Source organism: Nuphar pumila, chromosome 2 (assembly GCF_984573655.1).
Source record: "Nuphar pumila chromosome 2, dmNupPumi1.hap1.1, whole genome shotgun sequence".
Lineage (NCBI taxonomy): Eukaryota > Viridiplantae > Streptophyta > Magnoliopsida > Nymphaeales > Nymphaeaceae > Nuphar > Nuphar pumila.
In genome coordinates this window covers 147,503,571-147,526,310 of record NC_143250.1, presented here as the reverse complement: position 1 = coordinate 147,526,310, position 22,740 = coordinate 147,503,571, and the positions used below count along the sequence as shown (strand labels likewise).

The 22,740-nt window shown below is 37.6% G+C and overlaps 2 protein-coding genes across 3 annotated transcripts in view; one reads left to right on the top strand and one right to left on the bottom strand.

The window, feature by feature from the left end:
- LOC149847571 (uncharacterized) overlaps positions 1-17,084 on the top strand; it is a 49,440-nt gene extending 32,356 nt beyond the window's left edge. For both annotated transcript variants that reach the window (XM_089997101.1, XM_089997100.1), the window contains exons 14-15: positions 16,113-16,277; positions 16,626-17,084. In XM_089997101.1, coding sequence (XP_089853227.1) covers positions 16,113-16,277; positions 16,626-16,721 — 261 coding nt within the window. In that variant the 3' untranslated portion in view covers positions 16,722-17,084. The remainder of the gene's footprint in view (positions 1-16,112; positions 16,278-16,625) is intronic.
- A 972-nt stretch (positions 17,085-18,056) lies between these two features.
- LOC149847570 (potassium transporter 26-like) lies at positions 18,057-22,342 on the bottom strand. The gene is made up of 8 exons (XM_089994229.1): positions 22,217-22,342; positions 21,885-22,107; positions 21,041-21,286; positions 19,978-20,028; positions 19,620-19,880; positions 19,471-19,523; positions 19,012-19,381; positions 18,057-18,874 (listed from the first exon to the last, which is right to left on the bottom strand). Exons 1-8 carry the CDS (start codon positions 22,340-22,342, stop codon positions 18,057-18,059), a joined length of 2,148 nt encoding a protein of 715 aa, XP_089850355.1.
- Positions 22,343-22,740: the final 398 nt, after the last annotated feature.

The following is a 22,740-nucleotide window of genomic DNA, read 5'->3' as shown; positions in this document are numbered from 1 at the left end:
CTTAGGAGATTCGCTAATTGCTTGGAGGTGCAAGAAACAACAGAAAGTCTCATTGTCTTCTACTGAAACAGAATACAGAGTTATGGCAATTACTACAATGAAGCTTGTGTGGCTTCGAAGTCTTCTTCAAGATATGGGAGTCGAAATTACCGGTGCTTCGAAGCTTTGTTGCGACAACAAAAGTGCCATCTATATTGCCAGCAACCACACCTTTCATGAGAGGACTAAACATATTGAAATGGACTGTCACTATGTACGTGATGAATATCTTCGTTGGACAGTTACACTGCCATATGTCACTTCGGAATATCAACTTGCAGATTTCTTTACCAAAGCCCTGCCTGCTCCTCGCTTCTTGTTCCTTCTTGGCAAACTTTCGGTCATCTCCCCGTAAAGTTTGAGGGGGGGGTGTTAAGACATATGTAATAATACATCTATATATATAAATATAGATGTATTCACCATAATACCCGATAGGGGTATTATGGTCTTTTCACAAGTACCCAATAGGGGTACTTGTTTTATTTTTTTTATTTTCCTGTTTTTTATTTTTGTTTTTTTTTATTTTCTAAAATGTATTTTGGGATACCAAAAGGGGCCCCACAATGGAGTTGTTGGGGGCTCCCAACGACTCTATTGGGAGCCCCCTTTGGTCTCCCTTTTCTTATAAATAGGGGGAACCCCCCTTGTATTTGGTATTGCTTTAGAGAGCTCCTCTCCAATAAAAGACATTTTTTTTATGTGTGTAGCCTTATTATAAGGCCCTTCGTATATCCTTTGGTGGATTTCCTCTCTTATGCTTGTTTCATTTGTCCGTGTTGGACATAGTGAATGCTTTGGCATTCTTGGATTCTTCCACATACTTCATTACACCGGGTCAGCCTATATTAAGGGATCCAAGTGGATCCGAGTCGGCATTGAACTGTCGGATCCACTGGATGGGTCCATTTGGCTCCAACGTGGGTCCAAACCCAACTCACCCACAATTATTATATGGATCCCGGTAATGGATCCTATGCCCATAATGCATAAAACTACCCTTTTTTCTACGGGTATTACAGTGACAACCTTATTAACATCATTTACAGATATGTGTAACAAAATTTAAGATGACAATCTGGAGATTCCAGGGGAAAATTGCAGGATAGGGAAATTAGGATTGTTTACCAACAGAGATATTGGTTAGCAATAAATCATACTAGGATGCTCCTTGAGTTCAGTTTTTCAAAGCAACAAAGATTAAACATGGAGAATATAGAAAGACCATCAACTGTTTGTTAAGAAAAACACGAGCAAAAAACAATCAAAGGAAACAATGAACCCAAAAACAAATTTGTTCTAGGGGGCTCTGCCCCCCCCCGGATCGGCGCCAGGGGGAACCCTCAGACCCCCCCTTCTGTAAGGGCAAAAACTTTGAATCAGGCTCCACAACTCATCAATGTTATCATTCACATTGAATCTTTTCCCGCTTTTAGATAATTTTTATAGTTTTTTAAGTTAATTTTTTTTCTGAGGCTTACCCCTCGCCTCGGATTTTGGTGGAGCGCCTCGCTACACCTCAGCGCTTTTCACAACACTGCTCTAAAAAAGGAATTTGAGTTACCGGTAACTAAAATGTCAACATACACCAAGACATAGACTTCTAACCCTTCTTTATTTAACACAAACGAGGACAGATCAGTTTTGGAGCGAATGAACCCACGTTTGATGAGAGCATTAGTCAACTCCTGATACCAGGCTCGAGGAGCCTGCTTGAGACCATAAAAAGCCTTATTAAGCTTGTAAATATACCTAGGAAATCTTGGGTCTTCAAAACCATGTGACTGAACCATAAACACGTTTTCTACAAGAGTACCATTAAGAAAAGCATTATTAACATCAAGTTGTCTAACAAGCCAGCCTGCACTCACAACAATGGATAAAACAATGCGGATGATTGTTGGCTTCACAACTGGGCTAAAAGTTTCAAAGAAAACAATACCTTCCTCTTAATGAAGCCCCTTAGCAACAAGACAAGCTTTATATCTTTCAAGGGTCGCATTTGACTTACGTTTGATCTTGTAGACCCACTTGCATCCTACAAGATTGTAAGTGGGATCAAGTGGCATTAGAGACCAAGTATTATTCCCCTTCAATGCCGCAAATTCCTCATTCATAGCCTTTTACCAGTTGAGATCTTGGGCAGCTTGATTGTAATTTGATGGTTCTAAATCACGGGTAAGCTCAGCTATATAGGCTAAGGGAAACAAATATTTTGTTTCTGAGAAGACTCTTGGTTTTAGAGTGCCATCCTGTACTCTAGTTATTATGTGGTGTCCTTTGAGCTGGTTAGGAAACCGTTTGAGGTTCATGACTTGATCTAAGGTCAACAATGAGATTAATACAGGATGAGTCAAAACTAGACTCTTGAGGCAACTCTTGAACAAGTGGTTGTGGTGAGGAAGTTTCATGAGATCGGGTGTTTGAACTTGGGTATAATATTGTTTCATCAACCCTTGGCTGTTGGACTGACAAGAAAGAAGGTACAAATATAGGCACTAAAGGTGTGGAAGAGACCTGGTTAGGTTTTTCATTTTTCACACCAATGGGAAACGAGCTTTTGTCAAAGCTGACATCTCTAGACATCACAACCTTGTTGGACGCAGGATCAAAATGCAAATAGCCATGATGACTATTGCTATACCCCATGAACATATGTAGTTTTGACCTAAAATCCTGTTTTTTTTTACGATAAGGTTTGAGATTGGGGTAACATACACAACCAAAGGTTTTCAGGAAAACATAATTTGACTCCTTTTTAAACAACAGCTCAAGAGGGCTCATAAGCTCCAAGCCTCCAAACTAAGAGAAGGAAGCTTGTTTATGAGATAAACTGCTACACAGAAATCCTAAGTCCAATATTTCTGTGTGACACCTGCATGAACCATGAGTGTTAAGTGTTAACCCGGTATCAACAATATGCTAGTGTTTTTTGCTCAAGGGCCCCATTTTGTTCTTGCATATGTGGACAAGAAACAAGTGACCAATACCGAAAATACTAAAAAATGAGGCAAGAGCTCTGAATTCACCACCATCATCAGTAAGTATTTAATTTTCTTCCAACCAAATTTTTGACAAGAACCTTAAACTTTTGAAAGATACTCATAAGCTCTGCTTTACTGCTCATTAAGAAAACATGTATATTTTGAAAAAGCATCCACAAACTAGATAGTATTTCAAACCATTAGCACCCATAACAAGTGTTGATCCCCAAACATTTGAAAAAATAATCTCAAGAAGCTCAATATTATCATAAGAAACTCTACAAAAGGGCAGTTTATGTTGTTTCCCTATTTTACATGCAGAACAAATATGAAAACCACAAGCAGTATTGTAAGGAAAATCAAATTGTTGAGCAATTTTCTGAACAATTTTCAAACTAGCATGACCAAGTCTATTATGCCACCTATCAAAGTTGGCTTTTCTCCAATGAAGGCCAATTTAGGCTGAAATTTACTAAACAAATCAATAAAGTAAATTCCATCTTTAGCTTTTCCTTGAAGAAGCTCCATCCTTGTGTTAGCATCCTTGATTCTACCATTCATTGGATGAAATTCGAGCACCACTTGGTTGTCTTTTGTGCATCTTTGCACAAAGAGTAATTTCTTAGTCATGTTAGGACATAGTCACATGTACCGGCGATATTTTAAAAAATTCACGATATTATCGTTATAGATTCAGCAAATGATACTATAGGTAAAATATCATGATATTTTGAAAATATCGCGACATTTTGAAAATATCGCGATATTTTGAAAATATCGCCAATTTGATAATATCATGATATTATCAATTAGTTTTACTGTTTTTATTTATTTTTTACATTTTAAATATGTTTTTCTTCTTTCTTTTATATTTTTTACTTATTTCTTTTATTATTTATATATTTTTGTTTAAACATGACATTTTCTTAATTATTTTTGTTATTTTTATATTTTTTAAGCTCTGAGATTTTTCCATGATTTATCACCAAACTTATAATATCGCGAGATATAGCCAATACCGATATTTGCAACTGTGTGTTAGGAACATGCAAACCATCATTCATTAAGAACTTTGAATTTCCAAAATGAAAAACAAAGTGACCACAATGTTAAAAATTTCCAAACCTACAGTTTTATCAACTTTAATGGAATTGTTTCTCTGATAGTCTAAATGAAGGGATAAGGCAATAGGCATTCATTTCTGGTGTGATGTCGGGATACCAAGCATCGTCACCTGCCATTATAGGTGCAACAAAGTAGTCATGAGACAGTGTTGACTGGTTCTCTCCTTGTATCAACCTACATGTCTTTGCAGTGTGACCGATTGTCACAAAAATGAAATATGACCTGCTGTACTGCATTAGCAGACTCTCCTGAAGCACAACCAGACTGACCGCCCTGAAAAATGTCCTCAACCACCTCTACCTCTACACCATCCTTGTTGACCACCTCGGTTTCCTCTGAAACTACCTCGGTCGAATCGTTGCTGATTTTGACTGTTCTTTTGAGCCATATTAGCCTCACATACTGAGTCAACCTTATTTTCATCATAATCGGCTAGATGAACGTCATGAGCCAAAAGCAACTTATTAAGTTTAGTTAACGTCAATGAATGATCGTAGGTGTTAAGAGAGAATCTAAAAGAGTCATATTCAATGGGAAGACCTCTTAAAATATAAAGAATGAGGTCATCATCTGCCACAGGTTTACTGGCTATAGCCAGTTGATGGGCAATAAGCTTTTGCCTTTTGGAAATAATCATCAATACTCTTGTTTCCTTTCCTAATGCACCACAGTTGTTCCTTCAACTGCATCACTCTAACTTGAGAGTGTGCAGTATAGGCATCTTTCAGAGTTTTCCACACCTCATAAGGGGTCTCAAGTCCAACGAATTGAGAGTGAATGAATTCAGTCAAGGATAAGATGATCCAGGTCAACAGAAGCTGGTCATGCCTATGCCAAATCACATATTCAGGATTTTGAACCTCCTTGCCATCTTGAGTAATAAACTCTTTTTTCTGGGGCTTGGATCCATTAATATACCCATCTAAGTCATAAAATATCAATAAGGGATTGAATTGAGAAGCCCACAACTTATAGTTGTCGGAATTCAACTTGGTGCCAAGAAAATACTGAAAGTTATTTGGAGCCGGTAACACAAGTAAAGCATTAGAATAACTTAGATCTGATTGACTTGAGCCAGCCATGACTTTAGTAGATCCACTCCATTGATGGTGGTGATGGTTATGGCTTTGATACCATGTGAAGATATCAAACCTGGTCTAACACACACCGATAACCAAACACTCATAGGAAGACAAGACTTTACGTGGTTCGATCCTAAAGGATCTACATCCATGATGAATATTGTCTCTTATCAAGCGGTTATATTTATAGTCTCAAGCACGTTACACATTTTGGAGTCCCTCTCTTATCAAAATATCCAAGTCCCACAACTTTTGGTATCCCACTTTCAATAGACACCACTTTTTTGTTAAAGTCTATGTCACATGGGTGCGGGTGCGACACGGGTGCGGCGCAATTTCAAAATTTTTGGACACGGGGACTCGGCTATATATATATTAAAATATATATATATATATATATATATATATATATATATATATATATATATATATATATATATATAAAGACTCGATCAAAGTTGTGCCCATTAGGGGACAGGTGATAGTTGTGAAGGCATTCTGTACACTTTCTTCATACAGGAATAATTCACTTTTGGGCACTTTCTTCATACACTGTAATAATTCACTTTCTTCATACAGGAAAAAACCACAAAAACTTGAGTTGTGCCCATTCTGTACTTAAAACTTGAAAGTGTACAGGTTTTTTAGTTGTGATGGGTTTTTTTCCTTGCAGCCGTAGCCCAAAAAATAAAAAAAAAAATTCAAAATTTTTTTTTTCCAAAAAATGGACCAAAATGACCCTGGGTGCGTTGACCACACCCAGGGTCGGGTTGACCGAGTCCGAGCCGCACTCGTGTCCGCACCCGTGTCGGTGCGTGTCGACGCGGGTGCGGCGACCTTGGAGCCGAGTCCGTGTGACATAGGTTAAAGTGTGTATATATATATATATATATGTAATAAGTGAAACCCATTAGGGGTATTTTGGTTATTACATATTATGCAATTAGTGGCGTTCCTAGAAGATACTTTAGGGTTTTCCTTTTTAATGTATTTTATTCCTTTTCTCAATGGCATTATAGTCCTTGTAATGCCCTTGGAATATAGGTGTTGGGAGTGCTCTCAACAACTATATTTCTAGCTGTTCGGAGCACTTCCCAATGACTCTTTCTTGCTTCTTTTTGTGTATAAATAAGGGGTGTAACCCTTTTTGTATTTTAAGCTTGTTCACAAGCATCTCTTAATAATATTCCTATATTTTTTACTTGTGTTTTAACTCTTAAGTGGCTTGTGTGGTTGTGCTCTTGTATTGACCCATAATTGGTCTTGATTGTGTACGTTCTTGTGTTCTTGTATGTGTAAGAAAATATGTGGAGATACAAATAACAAGTGATAATACTTGAAGGTCTAATAATGGACAAGAAATCACAAGCACATAAAGTGCAAATACACAAACCCACTAAGGGAAAATCACAAGCGCATAAAGTGCAAATACACAAACCCATTAAGGGAAAATGCCAAAAGGCAAAAAAATGAATCAATATTATTGAGAAGAGGTGAGAGAACGACAACATAATGTGAGGGGGAGCACCCCTTTATATACAAAGCAAAAGAGAGAGAGAGAGAGAGAGAGCATTGGGGCTCCCCACAAAATAATCATTGGGGAGCCCCAACAACTCCCTTTGTGGGGTCCCCGATGATCCAAAAAGGGAGAAAATAAAAGGCGAAAAAATAAAATAAAGAAAGGAAAAAAATCTAAAATAAGTTGTTTTAAAACAACTTATATTACATGTGAAAAGACCAAAATACCTCTATCGGGTATTTTGAATCAAAAGGAATATATATATATATATATATATATATATATATATATATATATATATATATATATATATATTTAACAGTATGCCCATAAGAGACACCCACTTTACTTTTTTTGTATTTTTATTACATGGCATTTGGTGCTCTTGGGTTGTACCTCATAAGTGAAGATCAAAAGGAAGATCATGAAGAGTGGTGAATCTTTGATTTGCTGCCTCGAAAACCATGCCATCAAACTTCTTCAACATATTTCTTACTTTACTCTTCTCTTTTTTCTCTCTATTTTTTTATCTTCCTCGACTCTTTCTTTTCTTCGTACAATGACTGAAAAAGTAGTTACAGTTGTTCTCATCAATTTTGATGGAAAAAACTATAATATGTAGGCCACCGCCATGAAAAAAATCTTAGTTAACAAAGACTTGTGGGACTATGTTGATGACTCCATATCGAAACCTCAACCTATTCCTATAAAATCTATTTGTGGGGAAGATGGTGAAATCAAAGAGGAAACTCTTAAAGACAAAGAGAGAGAGAAAACTCTCTTAGACTACAAAAAAACTATTAAAGCATGAAATATTGGTTATGCCAAGGTTCTATCCCTATTTATAGGGAGTATGTGTGAATAACCTTGTGAAAATATATTTGAATTTGGGAGGGCGGATGAAGTGTGGGTTTATCAAACAAACCTACACCTAACATGATGGTGCCCATAAATGGGACTTGTAAGATAAGATTCACAATTGCAAGTAAGGTGAAAATGTGTTATAGAGTACTATTGTACTCTTAAAAGACTTTGGGACCAAATGGCCAAAATGGAGCCAATTTGGGATACCATTGATGATGCTCGCCGTAAAAAAAATTAAATCCTTGGGGAGCAATTTTTTCAATTTATAAGAGGGCTTAGGCCCGAGTTTGAACATGTTCAAGTTTCTATTATCCACTGGAACAAAAATCAAGAGGAGCTTCCACCTTTACATGAAATTTTAGCCCAAGTTTGCATGGAAGAAATAATGCTAAAATCCATGACCGAATCTAGGGAGTCCAAGGATAATGTATTGATGGTTTCTAGATCCGATGCCAATATTCATCCTTCTAGGCCTCATTTCGACAAAAATAATTGTAAGCCAAAGAACAATGATGGGAGATGATTGAAAAAATGATAATAGAAAAGGGAAAATCTTTTGTCATAACTGAGGAGAAATAGGGCGCATCAAACCTTTTTGCCCAGAATTCAAAAAGGATGAGAAAAGAGTAGCTACCTTAGAAGCTCCTCAAGAAGACAAAGATATCAACAACTCCGATTACAAAAACATGTCTTTGTCTCAACTCGTAGAAGCTCTACAACCGCTCCTTAAGGGCTCATCCTTCTTAACCGGTGTCGTGGTCTTCTTTTTCTCACCTCTCGGTAAGATCACGTGGCTCATAGACTCCAGTGCTTTATTTCATATGACCCCAAATGAAACTATACTCTTCGACTATAGCATTAATTCAAGTAGATTTAATTATTTTATTGCAGCTGGATCCTTTCCTATGTCACACGGACTCGGCCAACTAGGTGCCACACCCGCGTCGGGTGCGGGTGCACGTGCAGCCAACCTGACCCTGGGTGCGGTCAACGCACCCGGAGTCATTTATGTCCAACTTTTGGACTTTATATATATATATATATATATATATATATTTTGCCGCACCCCTGTTGAAAGTGTCACACCCCCGCACCCGCACACATGTGACATAGATCCTTTCTTAAAATTAAAGGAATTGAAAATTTTATAAATTCTTCAAAAATTTTTATTTCAAAAGTCATAATTGTGCCAAAACATAATTTAAATTTTCTTCCAGTTTCCCAAATTATTGACCATGGTTATAGTATCTTCTTCACTTTTGATCGATGTTTTATCCAGGATTTCTAATCCGACAAACAGATTGGGGAAGGTCATAGAGAAGGAGACCAAAGATACTTTTTGTTTAAATGTACAAAAAATGAATATGTTTTTGTGGCATCATAGACTAAATTTTTGTGGATATGTTATCCAGCATCTCTAAAATATCCAATATATCTCAATTGAGAAAATTTTGTAATGAAAAAATCCAATGTACGAATTGTATTCTTGAGAAAATGAAAAAATCTCAATTGAGAACTTTTTTTGCTTCCAAACTGCTTGAATTAATATATTCAGATGTTTGGGGTCCTGCTCCTATTGCCTCTAAATGAGGATTTACTTATTATGTAATTTTTGTGGATAATTATTCTCGATTCACGTAGATTTATTTTCTTAGGCACAAATATGAAGTTTTTTGAAACTTTCAAAACTTTTCATAACCTTGTTAGAAATTTGCTTAAAACCAATATTTCTATATTTCATTCTGATTCAAGAGGATAATACATGTCAAATGACTTTAAAGATTATTTGAAAATCATTGCATCTTTCATCAACGATCTTGTGCAAACATGCCTCAAAAAAATAGTTTGGCTGAAAGAAAACACATGCATATAATTGAAACCACTAGAACATTGCTTATTTTCAAATATACTCCAAAACATTTTTGGGCTGAAGTTGCGCTTATTTCGGTATACCTTATAAATAGACTTTCTTCATCCAAACTTTAAAATATTTCTCCTTATGAGAAACTTTATAAAACTGCCGGTCCCAAGCCTGGATAAAGGAGGAGGGTTGCGGTAGGCCTGTGACAGCCAGCATAAAAACTTTGTCATATCCTATGAAAGTGAACCAATATGAGAATTTCGTTGGGGCGTTCCCTACTGAGCGACGCGCTGTACTCTCTAGGCCCGGAGGCAGTGATAAATGTGCAAGGGTTGCTAGGTCGTCGCCCAGAAGCGACGCGTCACACCGGCGCCCGGGTGTGGTGTCAAATAGGCAAGGGTTCCCTCACTTTGTTGGACGGGTGGGGGTAAAGAAGTTAGTCCAAGACCATAAAATTAGGTTAGCCACTTGGAACATAGGGTCTTTAACTGGTAAGTTGGTAGAGTTAGTAGATGTTATGTGTAGGAGAAAGATTGATATTTTATGTCTTCAAGAGACCAAATGGGTAGGTGAGAAAGCTAAAGTGATAGAACCTTGGGGATATAAGATTTGGTATACAGGAATAAATAGGAATAGGAATGGAGTAGGGATTGTTATGAGTCGTCAGTTTATAGATAATGTAGTTGAGGTCCGTAGGAAGGGTGATAGAATTTTACTTATTAAATTAGTATTAGGTACGGATATTATTAATATTATTAGTGTTTATGCACCTCAAGTAGGTTTAGATGATTCCATTAAGCATCAATTTTGGGAAGATTTAGATGGAGTAGTACAAGAGACATCCTATGGAGAAAAGCTTTTCATCGGCGGTGACCTTAATGGACATGTAGGCATTAGTAGGGATGGATTTGAGAATATCCATGGAGGCTATGGTATAGGAGAAAGAAATGAAAGTGGAGAAAGAATTTTAGATTTTTGTTTGTCCTATGATATGATCTTAGCAAACACTTGGTTTAGGAAGAGGGAGTCTCACCTAGTAACATTTAAAAGTGGGGTTAATACGAGTCAGATAGATTTTTTCCTACTTAGAAAGAGAGATAAGGGTTGTTGCATCAATTGTAAGGTTATACCAGGAGAAAGTGTAGCTACACAACATAGAGTCTTAATTTTAGATCTTAGAATTAGACAATGCCGCAAAAGGGATAGACATAGGATAGATCCTAGAATTAAGTGGTGGGCACTGAAAGGAGCTAAACAAGGAATGTTTGTAGAGCAGGTAGTTAAGGAAGTTGATTGGTGTCTCGAGGAGGATTCAGAATCAATGTGGAATAAGATAGCGGGTGGTATGAGAAAAGTAGCTAAGGAGGTATTGGGTGAGTCTAAAGGCGGTGCACCACTAGGTAAGGATACATCATGGTGGAACGAGGATGTCAAATTAGCTATTAAGGTTAAAAGAGAGTGTTATAGAAATCTAAGTAAGAGTCGTGATAATGAGAATTTGGAGAAGTATATGATAGTAAAGAAGGAAGCTAAAAAAGTTGTTCGAAACGCTAGGGCTAAGGTATATAAGGAGGTTTATGACAAGTTGGATACCAAAGAAGGCGAGAAGGATATTTATAGGCTTGCAAAGATGAGAGATAGGAAATCGAAGGAGTTGGGTATGGTTAGATGTATCAAAGATGAAACGCAAAGGGTTTTAGTCAAAGATGAGGAGATTAAGGAGAGATGGAAAGATTATTTTGATAAGCTATTTAATGATAGTCATGCTCAAGATCTTGGAGACTTCTCCATTCCTTTTCATGAGATAAATCGTGACTTCATGCGCAAGATTCAAAAGAAAGAAATTGCAGAGGCTTTGAAGAAAATGAAATCAAGAAGGGCAGTTGGCCCAGATGGTATACCTATCGAGGCTTGGAAATGCTTGGGAGAGAAAGGTTTAGAATGGTTGACAAATCTTTTTAACTTGATTTGGCGAACAAATAAGATGCCTAATGAGTGGAGGAAGAGTACTTTGGTGCCTTTATATAAGAATAAGGGTGATATACAAGATTGCACAAACTATCGTGGTATAAAACTCATGAGTCATACTATGAAACTTTGGGAGAGGGTGATTGAGTCTAGGTTGAGGAAGGTTGTCATGATATCGGAGAATCAATTTGGTTTTATGCCTGGAAGATCAACTATGGAAGCTATACATCTTCTTAGACAACTTATTGAAAGATATAGAGAGAGGAACAAAGATTTGCATATGGTTTTTATTGATTTAGAGAAGGCATACGATAGAGTACCTAGGGACGTTCTCTGGTGGACAATGATGAAGAAAGGTGTTTCTCTAAAGTACATTAGTATAATTAAAGATATGTATGAAGGAGTAGTAACCAATGTCCGCACTTGTGGAGGGGTGACAACCAATTTTCCGATAACGGTTGGGTTACATCAAGGATCTGCTTTAAGCCCTTTCCTATTTGCGATAGTGATGGATGAGCTTACGAGATCAATTCAAGAAAATGTACCGTGGTGTATGTTGTTTGCTGATGATATTGTTTTGATTGATGAGTCTAGAGCTGGGGTTAATGCTAAGTTAGAATTATGGAGACAGACATTGGAAGCTAGAGGTTTTAAGTTGAGTAAGAGTAAGACTGAATATATGGAATGTCGGTTTAGTAAGCAACGAAGTAGGGATGGGAGTGTAGTGAAGCTTGGTGAGCAAGATATACCGGTGAATGATTATTTCAAATATTTGGGATCCATCATTCAAAAGTATGGAGAAATTGATGGAGATGTAAATCATAGGATAAAGGTTGGGTGGATGAAATGGAAAAGTGCTACTGGAGTGCTGTGCGATCGTAGAATGCCATTGCGGTTGAAGGGAAAGTTTTATAGGACGACTATTAGACCCGCTTTACTATATGGTACGGAATGTTGGGCTGCCAAGAGACATCATATTCAAAAAATGAGTGTAGCTGAGATGCGGATGCTTAGATGGATGTGTGGAAATACAATAAAAGATAAGATTCGGAACGAAGAGATACGTAAGAAGGTAGGTGTTGCACCCATTGAAAATAAGATGCGAGAGAATCGTTTACGGTGGTTTGGACATATTCGGCGAAGGCCTAATGATGCTCCAGTTAGAAGGTTGGAGAAATGGGAAAATATATTAGTTAAAAGAGGTCGGGGTAGGCCTAGGAAGACTTGGATGGAGATGATAGGAAAGGATATGAATGCTTTGAACCTCACCGAGGACATGGCGTTGGATAGAAATGATTGGAGGAAAAGGATTCATGTGGAAGACCCAAAATGAATTTCTTTTTTGGTTCATATCGCTGACCCCAATTGTTTTGGGATGAAGGCGTAGTTGTTGTTGTTGTTGTTGTTGTAGAAACTTTATAAAACTACCCCAACTATTTCAAACTAAGAACTTTTGGATGTAAATGTTTTATTCTTACCAATAAAAATGACAAACTTTCTCCAAAAGCCATTCTTGGTTATAGAAAAAATAAAAAAGGATTTAGATGTTATGATTTTAAGCATAATAAACTTTATATATCAAGTGATGTTACCTTTATAGGAAAAAAGTTTCTTTGATTTAAATGTGCCTATTAAAGAAAAAAAATGATTACTCTTTTTTGGAATTGTCTCTTAAATGTAAGGATGAAATGTTAAACAACAATGATATTGTTAATGATGAACCTCAATATGACATTCAGTGTGGTGAGTCCCATGATATTAATGATAGACCTTTAGTTATCCAATACAGAAGAACTGATGATAGACATTCCACTTCCTTAAAACAATATTCTAGCATTGAAAATCTTGAACAAAACACTCTTAGGAAATCAGAAAGAATACATAGGCCTTTAGATAGGTTTGTATCCTAGGAATACTTTACTCAATATAGAATTTGTCTAGCCAAAATCTTCTTACTTTGAACCCTTCTCATATAAACAAGCCAAAAGTTATTTTTAATGGATGAATGTTATGAATGATGAAATACTAGCCTTAGAGAAGTCCAAAGCTGTAGATGAGTATTTAAAATTAAAACAAAAAAGTGATGAAACTTTAAAGAGGCATAATCACTCTCAGGAGTATGGCATAAATTATGATGAAACTTTTGCTCCAGTAGCTACAATGACTTCTTTTAGAACCCTTATAGTTGTAGTTGCCATTAGATGTTGGCCTATTTATCAATTGGATGTCAAGAATGCCTTCCTCAATGGTGAATTGAAGGAAGAAGTTTATATGGACCTACCACTTGGATATGAGGTTCCTATTGGAAGTGTGATTCATTTAAAGAAAGCCTTGTATGGTTTGAAACAACCACCTAGTATGATCGTTTTAGTTCTGTTATGGTTAAACTTGACTTTGCTTCCTATTATATTGACACTACTATGTTTATTAAGAGATCTGCTGTATGTATTGTTATCCTCCTCCTCTGTGTTGACGACATGATCATCACTGGTGGAGACAAACAAAGAGTTAGTTTTATTAAAAATATTTTGAAACAAAGCTTTAAAACAGTTGATTTAGGCTTTTTTAGATATTTTTTAGGGATTGAGGTTGCATATTCTGCTTATATGGCTATTTTCTAACTCAATCCAAGTTTGCTTTTGACATCATAGTCGTGTCGGACATTACAGATAAGAAAATGATGGACACTCCTAAAGTAATAAATGCAAAAATGAAGATAGATGATGGCACACCGCTGGATGATCCTATTCCTTACTGCCAAATAATTGGGGCCTCACATATTTGACCATTACTAGACCCGATATCTTACATGCAATCTATTCGGTCAGTCAATTTCAGCATTCTCCTACCACTATGTACATGAGTGTCGTTATCCTACCACTATGCACATGAGTGCCGTTATGCGTATCATTAGATATTTACAAATTTTTTTTCTAAGGGGATTGTATTGTCTTTCTCCTCCCCACTCGAATTAATTGCTTACAGTGACTCATATTGGGGAGGAAATCCTAATTATAGATGCTCAACTACAGTTTTATGTATGTTTGTAGGTGACTTCTTGGTGTTTTGAAAAAGCAAGAAGCGATAAAAGGTGTTGTTGTCGTTCACTAAAACTGAGTATCGTGTCATGACCACCACAACATCTGAAATCGTGTGGTTGAGAAGATTATTGGAAGACTTAAGGTGCATATGCTCGCACCCTCAAGGTTATGCTGTGACAATAAAAGCGCCATCTACATATCTAGCAATTACACGTTTCATGAGCGCACCAATCATATTGAAATGGACTGCCACTATGTTCGTGAAGGGTATCTAAAGACGACCATCATCCTGCCTTATGTAGCATCGGAATTTCAGTTAGCCGACTTTTTTATGAAAGTTCTTCCTTCTCTCTGGTTTTATGTTTTGCTTGACAAACTTTTGATGATTATACCATAAGTTTAAGGGGGGAGTGCTAAACTGTGTTTGTATATATATATATATATATATATATATATATATATATATATATATATATATATATATATATATATATATATATATATATATATATAAGTGAAACCCATTAGAGGTATTTTGGTCATTACACATTATGTAATTAGTGGTGTTCCTAGAGGGCACTTTAAAGTTTTTCTTTTTAATGTATTTTATTTTTTCTCTCAAAGTCTTTATAGTCCTTATAATGCCCTTGGAATAGAGCTGTTGGGAAGCTTGTTCATAAACATTCTCTTAATAATATTTCTATACTTTTTCTTGTGTTTTAGCCCCTAAGTGGTTTGTGTGGTTGTGCTCTTGTATTGACCCATAAGTGGTCTTGATTGTATATGTTCTTGTGTTCTTGTATGCCCATAAGGGGGACCAACTTGTACTCTTTTATATTTTCATTACACTTTTCTAGAAACTTTCCATATCCATATTCTTGATCTCCAAGTCTTTCCTTGATATCAAGATTACTTGCTGGACTACTTTCTTTAGGAACCTGTGGCAGAGATGGACTCTTTAGAGATTTCTTCTCAATTGATTAAAGGTGGGTTGCACTAGTCGAATCGGCACGAAGGTCTTTAACAGAGTCATTGATATATTCTATGTAAAAGGTTGAGTTTTTTTAATATTCATCATAGAATTGCCTCTCTCTCTCTCTCTAACACATGCATGCACTGGGCATTATCTTCTAGCATGACCTGGCACTTATGCCTTCCTACCATTAGAGTTCCTTGTCCTAGTTATTGCACCAGATTGCCTCTTAACAGTCATGTAAAGTGACTTTCTTGTGATACATTGAAATGGTTAACATGAGTTAACATTTGTGAAACACTTTGGAGATTATCCTGAATAATCTGCAAAATTCATCACTTTCCAGATGCAAGGATTCATTTGAAAAAATGTATGCTTTCTACCAGATACGGGATCTTTGAAATCTAGATTGTTGTTCTCAACCTGGTGTCACAAATTGTCAAGCGTCAAGCGGGCAATTGCTTCATGATTTAGAATTGCTGATGATGATTTAATCACTTGCTGGAGATTTAGTTATTTATTTTTTGTAAGAATTTCTGCAGCTGGTTTTCTGGCACTGTTTCTCATTGGTTATTCTGAACCTCTTGTGAATCCGTCCCATGATTTTATCCATGCTGCTCATCTTACACTGACTTTGCCGTTGTTCTGTCTCACAGATTGTGTTGGATCGTCCAGCTCCTCTTGATGAAGCACAGAGTGGAGGTAATTTAGATCCCTCGTCATCTGTAATGGTTGGTGCTACTTTAGGTGGATCATCTACAACCCAAGTTTGGGATAGTCATTACAAGATTTTGACAAACCAACAATCTTACAATCTTATGGTGAGTTCCTGAACTTCAAGAATTTCCACTTTGTAGATAATTTCTTGACTGTTCATCACTTTGGTTGCAAAAAAGCATAATTTCATGTGGACAATCTTAAGTTTTTTAGCTAGCTGTCAACAAAAAGGAATATCTGTTTGAATGCTCCATTCTTTCCTCTCCCCTACCCCAACACACACACACACCAATGCAAGATTTTGCGTTCTACTCATGGCATTTGTCCACAAATGTTTTTGCTGCTGCGTGCCTTTGTCAGTTTCATGTATGTACCATTTAGTTTGTGCAACATATGAAGTGGTTTTCACCAACACATATTGATTCCGGTTATCATTTGCTTGATTTTGATAGTTGGCACAGTACAGAGGCAGTGGGAGCACAGAGCTGTCCCATGAATATGCTCCAAGTCGAGCTCCTAGAACAACAGCAAGATACAGACCTTATTAAACGGAAACTGTTGACCTCTGTATCCATTGTCGGGTTGTGCAAATTTATGACCTCGCAGAGATTTAGTACAAGCTACTTTGGCGGCATTTGGTAAACCAGGTTCAACTATTCATCTTACTCCATTTTTTCATGACCAAGGCCCGAGGTCAGTCCGCCCAGATGTCCCATGTCTTTAAGTTATTGCTGAAAGCTTATAATCATGTGAAAACAAAGCCTCTTATCCTGCCAAAGCACATCTGTATGTACTGCAGGGTCATATTGGTCAAATTAATGGTGTTCCTGATTTTGTGCAGATAACTGCCTGTGTCCCTTAATGTTGTAGAACTACGTTTGTTTATAGCAAATCCATTTTCCTTCTTGGCATTCTGGAGTTTTGATGCAATTGTTGTCATTATTTGTTGAAATGCAAATGTCATTGAATCATATTCCTTCTGAAAAAAGCATCAAGCAGTTTCTGCATTTCCTGAGCAATGAGTCTCCTGTTGATGCTTACTTTGAGTGCTTCATAAGCACCTTTGTGTGTAACTTGATGAATCGACTCGATGGTATGCCAGGTAAAAAGTCTGTCCGCAGTCACTTAGGAACTATGGAGCCTTGTTGAACTTGATAGGAGTGGAAAGAGCCGCATACTTCTCTCCAAAAGAAAAAAAAGGCAGCATATCGCTTGTCTCAACTAATCATGATTCCTTTTTGTTTGTATGCATCCACTCAACAAAGGTCATGTTTGTCTTGGCAGATTGAGTATGTCTCCTATGCGGTTGCCTTTAACATACCTACTTGGCCTATTTTAGGATGGTTGTTATGTTGATGCAATATATGCCATTGATCATTTACTTAAAATAATGTACGGTTGAAGGAAATAAAATGTTCTAATATACGTTCCCTGTTGTGTGGATAAATAGTGGGGGCAGATCGATTATGAACCCAAAACCATACCAGGAGATCCATTTTGACCGGGTGGGCCTTCAACTTCCCTCATCAATTTTCTTTTTTATTCCTTTCACACTGTCCACAAGAGAGAGAGAGAGAGAGAGAGAGAGAGAGAGAGAGAGAGAGAGAGAGAGAGAGAGAGAGAGAGCAAAATGTCAGTTTAACCAACTATTGCTGTTAGAGAGTAATTGTTTAACTAACTATTGCCAGTTAGATGGTAATTGATCTCACCATGCATATAGAATGACCAAAAAAACTCGACGGAACAAATTTGCTTCCACAGTAATAGATTGCGAATAACTTCATCTTACACTAAAAATAACAAGGAAAAAACAAGACAGGGGTCTGAGTCCACAGAATCATGACTTCTGGATCACCAGCTGACACCAACCATAATCAAGATTTCTAGAGTTCATACAGCATTCCAACCTGCAGCGTTTTTGCTGGGGGAACCATCAACGTTGAAACTGTTGACCTGAAATTCTTCTGCAGAAACCTGTAGATCTTGTCAATTACAATGTGCTCGAACCAACCATCTGATTTACTTGTTTTCATTATGGTTCTTCCCACAACAAAAACAACCCCTTTGCCTGCAGCCATTTCAATCTGTCTGTTCTCTTCGGCACTCTCAGTCTCTTCTTTCAGCTTGCCAACTATACAAGCAATGTATTCTTCTCCTTCCATGTTAGGCACATCCTTGTAGCCATACTGCACCAAGCACCTATACACTCCAGGGCCTAATTTTCCTACCAAGAAGCGCTCATCTTGAAGAACTGTCTTGATAGGAAGAATTCTTACGGTCACTATCACCATGATTTCTCGAAGAGACCCGACATTCTCAACATAGTGTGTGATAATGGGAGGGACACCATTGACAAGGTCTGTGCAGAAGAAACAGATCCCAGGGGTGCGAGCAAGCTCCGGGTTAGAGGCTAGTTGTTTCAAGCCATCTAGGCTCAACTTCCTGCTGGCCTCGTACTCATATTTCTTGCTTCTACCATATGTCCAAGACAGTGTGATAATCAAGAAGAAGGTGCTCAGTGCAAAGGGAACCCATCCACCTTGTGAAACTTTGTTAAGCAAGGATGTCATGTAGACACCCTCCACAAAAAAGAATGGTATAAAAAAAAGCAGTATCAGGAATATATTGGCATCCCAAATGGTGAGCATAACCACCACCATCAAGCTTGTGGTAATGAGCATGACCCACACAACAGCAACTCCTGCATCACAAGGAAAATGCATCAATTGATTTCCTAATACAATGGCATCACTCGAGAGAGAGAGAGAGAGAGAGAGAGAGAGAGAGAGAGAGAGAGAGAGAGAGAGAGAGAGAGAGAGAGAGAGAGAGAGCATATACCATATGCATTGCCAATCTCTGCACCACCTTTGAATCCAACAACAAGCAAAACAGACATAACCATGAGGAAATAGTTGATTTCTGGGGAGTAAACTTGACCCTCATGGGTGCTGGAGGTGTGCTGTATGTTCACACGAGGGAAGCAACCTAGTGCCACAGATTGCCTTATAATGGAGAAACTTGCAGAGATCAAAGCCTGGCTTGCAACAATGGCTGCCAGTGTGGCTACCATGAACATCGGCCAGAATATCGGGCTCGGAATGCAGCTGTAGAAGGTAGTGCTGATCTTGTCTGGGTTCTTCATCAGAAATGCTGCTTCCCCAGCATAAGTTAAGATCAGTGCTGGATACACTATGAAGGAGAATGCTGTCTGCATCTCCAAACCGTGCATCATTATTATACAGAAAAAATAGATTTATAAGCATACAAGTCACATATGATTCAAGTAATTCAAAAAACCTGAATTGCTCTCTTGTTGAAGTGTCCCAAGTCTGCAAACATAGCTTCAGCACCTGAACCCAAAAAAATTGTAGATTTACGCCAAGGCAACTAAGGAAGATTGTGAATTTATGTGATCTGTGGAGCAGTATTTAAATTTGTCAGCCCACCTGTTACACAGAGAAACGCTGATCCAAGAAGCTGCCATGCAGTCTTAAGGTCTCTAGAAAAGAAATAATAGATATAGTGTGGTGACAGTGCCTTGAAGATTGCTGGATAGTAAACTATGGTGTTGTAGACACCAATTGATGCAGTTGATGTAAACCAAACAAGCATGATGGGGGAGAAGGAGAAGCTGACTCTGCCTGTACCGTAGGTCTGGAACATGAAGAGGGCAACAAGGATGATGACACAGAAGATCACAACATGCTCTGGTCATTAGGAAACCCCCCCAAAAAAATTAAGCATCATTAAGTGAAAATAAATGAGGATAAAAACCAACCAAGGAAAATTTATATCATTCTGTACCAGTCTTGATCTGTGAAGATCTAGTTTGGATGCCCTGAACAGCAGAAAGCACTGCAAATACAAATGCCAAAAGTAAATGACCAAGTATTTCTTACTATCATATTATTTATCAAACTAAGAATGTTTTTTTTGGAAACATAAAGAAGGAATAATCTATTACGGGCTTGTCAATTTGTTTCATTCCCATGGAAGGAAAGGAGGCCTTATGGGAATGAACACAGATTTCTAAAAATCCTGCCAGCTCAGCCTTCTCGTGAGAAAGCTTTCATTGGAGGGAGGTATGAAAAATTTTGCACAATGTTGTCAGTATCCGCCTGTATGAGCCGATACTTATAGGCAGGAAATCGATATTATACTAACCTGAATAGACTATTTTTTAATAAATATAAAAGTGCTTAAAAGTATTTTTAATATTATTTTAATGGTTTTAACACGTGTCACATTATGATTGACACAATATTAAATATGTTTTAATTATTTTGTAGCCTATTCAAAATGATTCACTTGAGAATCAGTATCAGCCGATTCACCTGAATCGTTGAACAATTCAAGGCCGACACCTATACTGACAACATTGATATTGTCAATATCAGTGCGAATCGGCTTATACGTATTCGTATAAGCAGAAAATCGATAAGCATCACCCCTGAATCGGCTATTTTATAATAAATACAAAAAAATACTTACAATTATTTTTTAATATTATTTTAATAGCTTTAACACCTGTCATATTCTGATTGACACATTATTTTTTAATTATTTTATGACCGATTCAGAACGATTCACTTCAATATCAGTATTGGCAGATTCACCTGAATTGTTGGCCAAACGATTCAGGATAACTATACTGACACTTTTACATATGAAAAGTAGTAAGTGGTGGGAAAAATCTAGGTCCCGCTTGTGCCAGCATGACACTTTACTACCATGATGATTTGATGTTTGTTCATGACGGAAAAGAAAGGGAAAGAAGATGCCAGCTAAGTATTTTCTCGTGAAATTAGATTAAACAAAATGTTTGCAGCAGCAGCAGGAATTGTTTAAGGAAAGAGAAGTTTGTTACCTGAAATTGCAGGAGTGAGTGCTCCATCACCAATGACCATGCATGTAGCAACCAAGACAACAAAGGTTATAAAAGATTGGGTGCCTGGGCTCTTCTCCAAGAACGCCTTTGTCTTGCTCTTTAAAAGACTTTCCTCGCTATGAAACCTAAGCTTTGTGTCTGAATCCAGCCTTATGATCCTCCCCGTGATCTTGTTATGAAATTTTATGTGCTGACACAACAACGAGTACAGAGCAAACGTGCCACCTGCACAGTAGATACGGCAAAAGAGGATCATTAAGACTCTTTCTAAAGGAAAACAAGATCACTAACATCATATAATACAGTTTTTACACTCGCCGTGGCAGCAGGCTTCGAGAGAAGGTGCTGACCCTTTTATCCCAGGTTTATTTTTTACTGGATGTGTGGTTGCTTTAAACTAGTGTTTTGTAAGAGCTTGGGTGTCAATGACCCCACCTGGAGTTTACCTCTCAGGGAGGTGGGCTAATTAAGTGACCTGTTTTTTTGCCAGGGTTTCTTCTCTCTCTCTCTCTCTCTCTCTCTCTCTCTATATATATATATATATATATATATATATATATATATATAGAGAGAGAGAGAGAGAGAGAGAGAGAGACGGGCAGGTGCCTCACCCTTTTTGTGCCTGCCACCAGTGGGCAGGGGTTTTGAGGTTGTTTTTCAAAAATCTGACCTGCATCGTCATTTGCTAGGAAATCACACTTAAATCTTTTTTTTTTTTTGAGAAAAAGGATAATTTTTTTTTGAATCTTATAAAAACCTAACTTGGTGTTGAAATCAGACGATTCAAAAGTCAATTCACATAAAATCAAGCAGGATGATTTACCTTCTCCATGATCATCTGCACGCAGTACAATGAAGACGTACTTTGTCAAAGCTATCAGGCTTATAGTCCAAAAAATCAAACTAAAGATCGATAATATATCCCTTTCTGAAGGATTTGGAAGGTTAATGGATGAGAAAACGTAAAGTGGGGACGTCCCTATATCTCCATATACAACTCCAAGGGACTGGTAAGCAAGAAGCAATGTCTGTGCTGTCTGATACTCCTGTTTTTCCATAAGAAACAACAAAATTAAGAACAACCCATTTTTTTTTCTGTTTCATTGCACTCCTCCAATTCTTAAAACTTCAAAAGAGCCAGAAGGAGTGGTATACCTTTGCTGGAAGTTTCTTAGGCGCATAGAGATGTGAAAAGCTTTTGAGCCTACTTATGTCATTCTCCGCCTCATTGTTACCCGTTACTTCGATATCTTCCGAATGCTCCTCAGAGCCTCCTGCCATCTCTGTTACAAATAAACCGACCTGTTATTTGTTTTTTTATGACGAGCAACACTCGTCGAAGTGAAAAAAAAAAACCTGGATGAGTCCTCGCGACCACCGTGCCTTACATGGATCCGGCACCTCAGCACCCTCACAACCACTCCGCTGGTCACGGGGCGATCCCGTGGTGGTAAACCGATCTGTTATTTTGTTAATCCTCAGAACAAAAGGTGCATTACCAACAACATATAGGAGGAGAAAGAAACTGAGAGAGTACGAGGAGCAGACCTGAGAAACAAAAGCGAGGAAGGAAAAGGCCTTGTGACTCTGAGAAGCCAAGAGATTCTGCGATTCTCTCGCTCTACTTTCTTTCTCTCCCTCTTGAATAACTCCACTGTGTGGTTTATAAACAAAGAAAG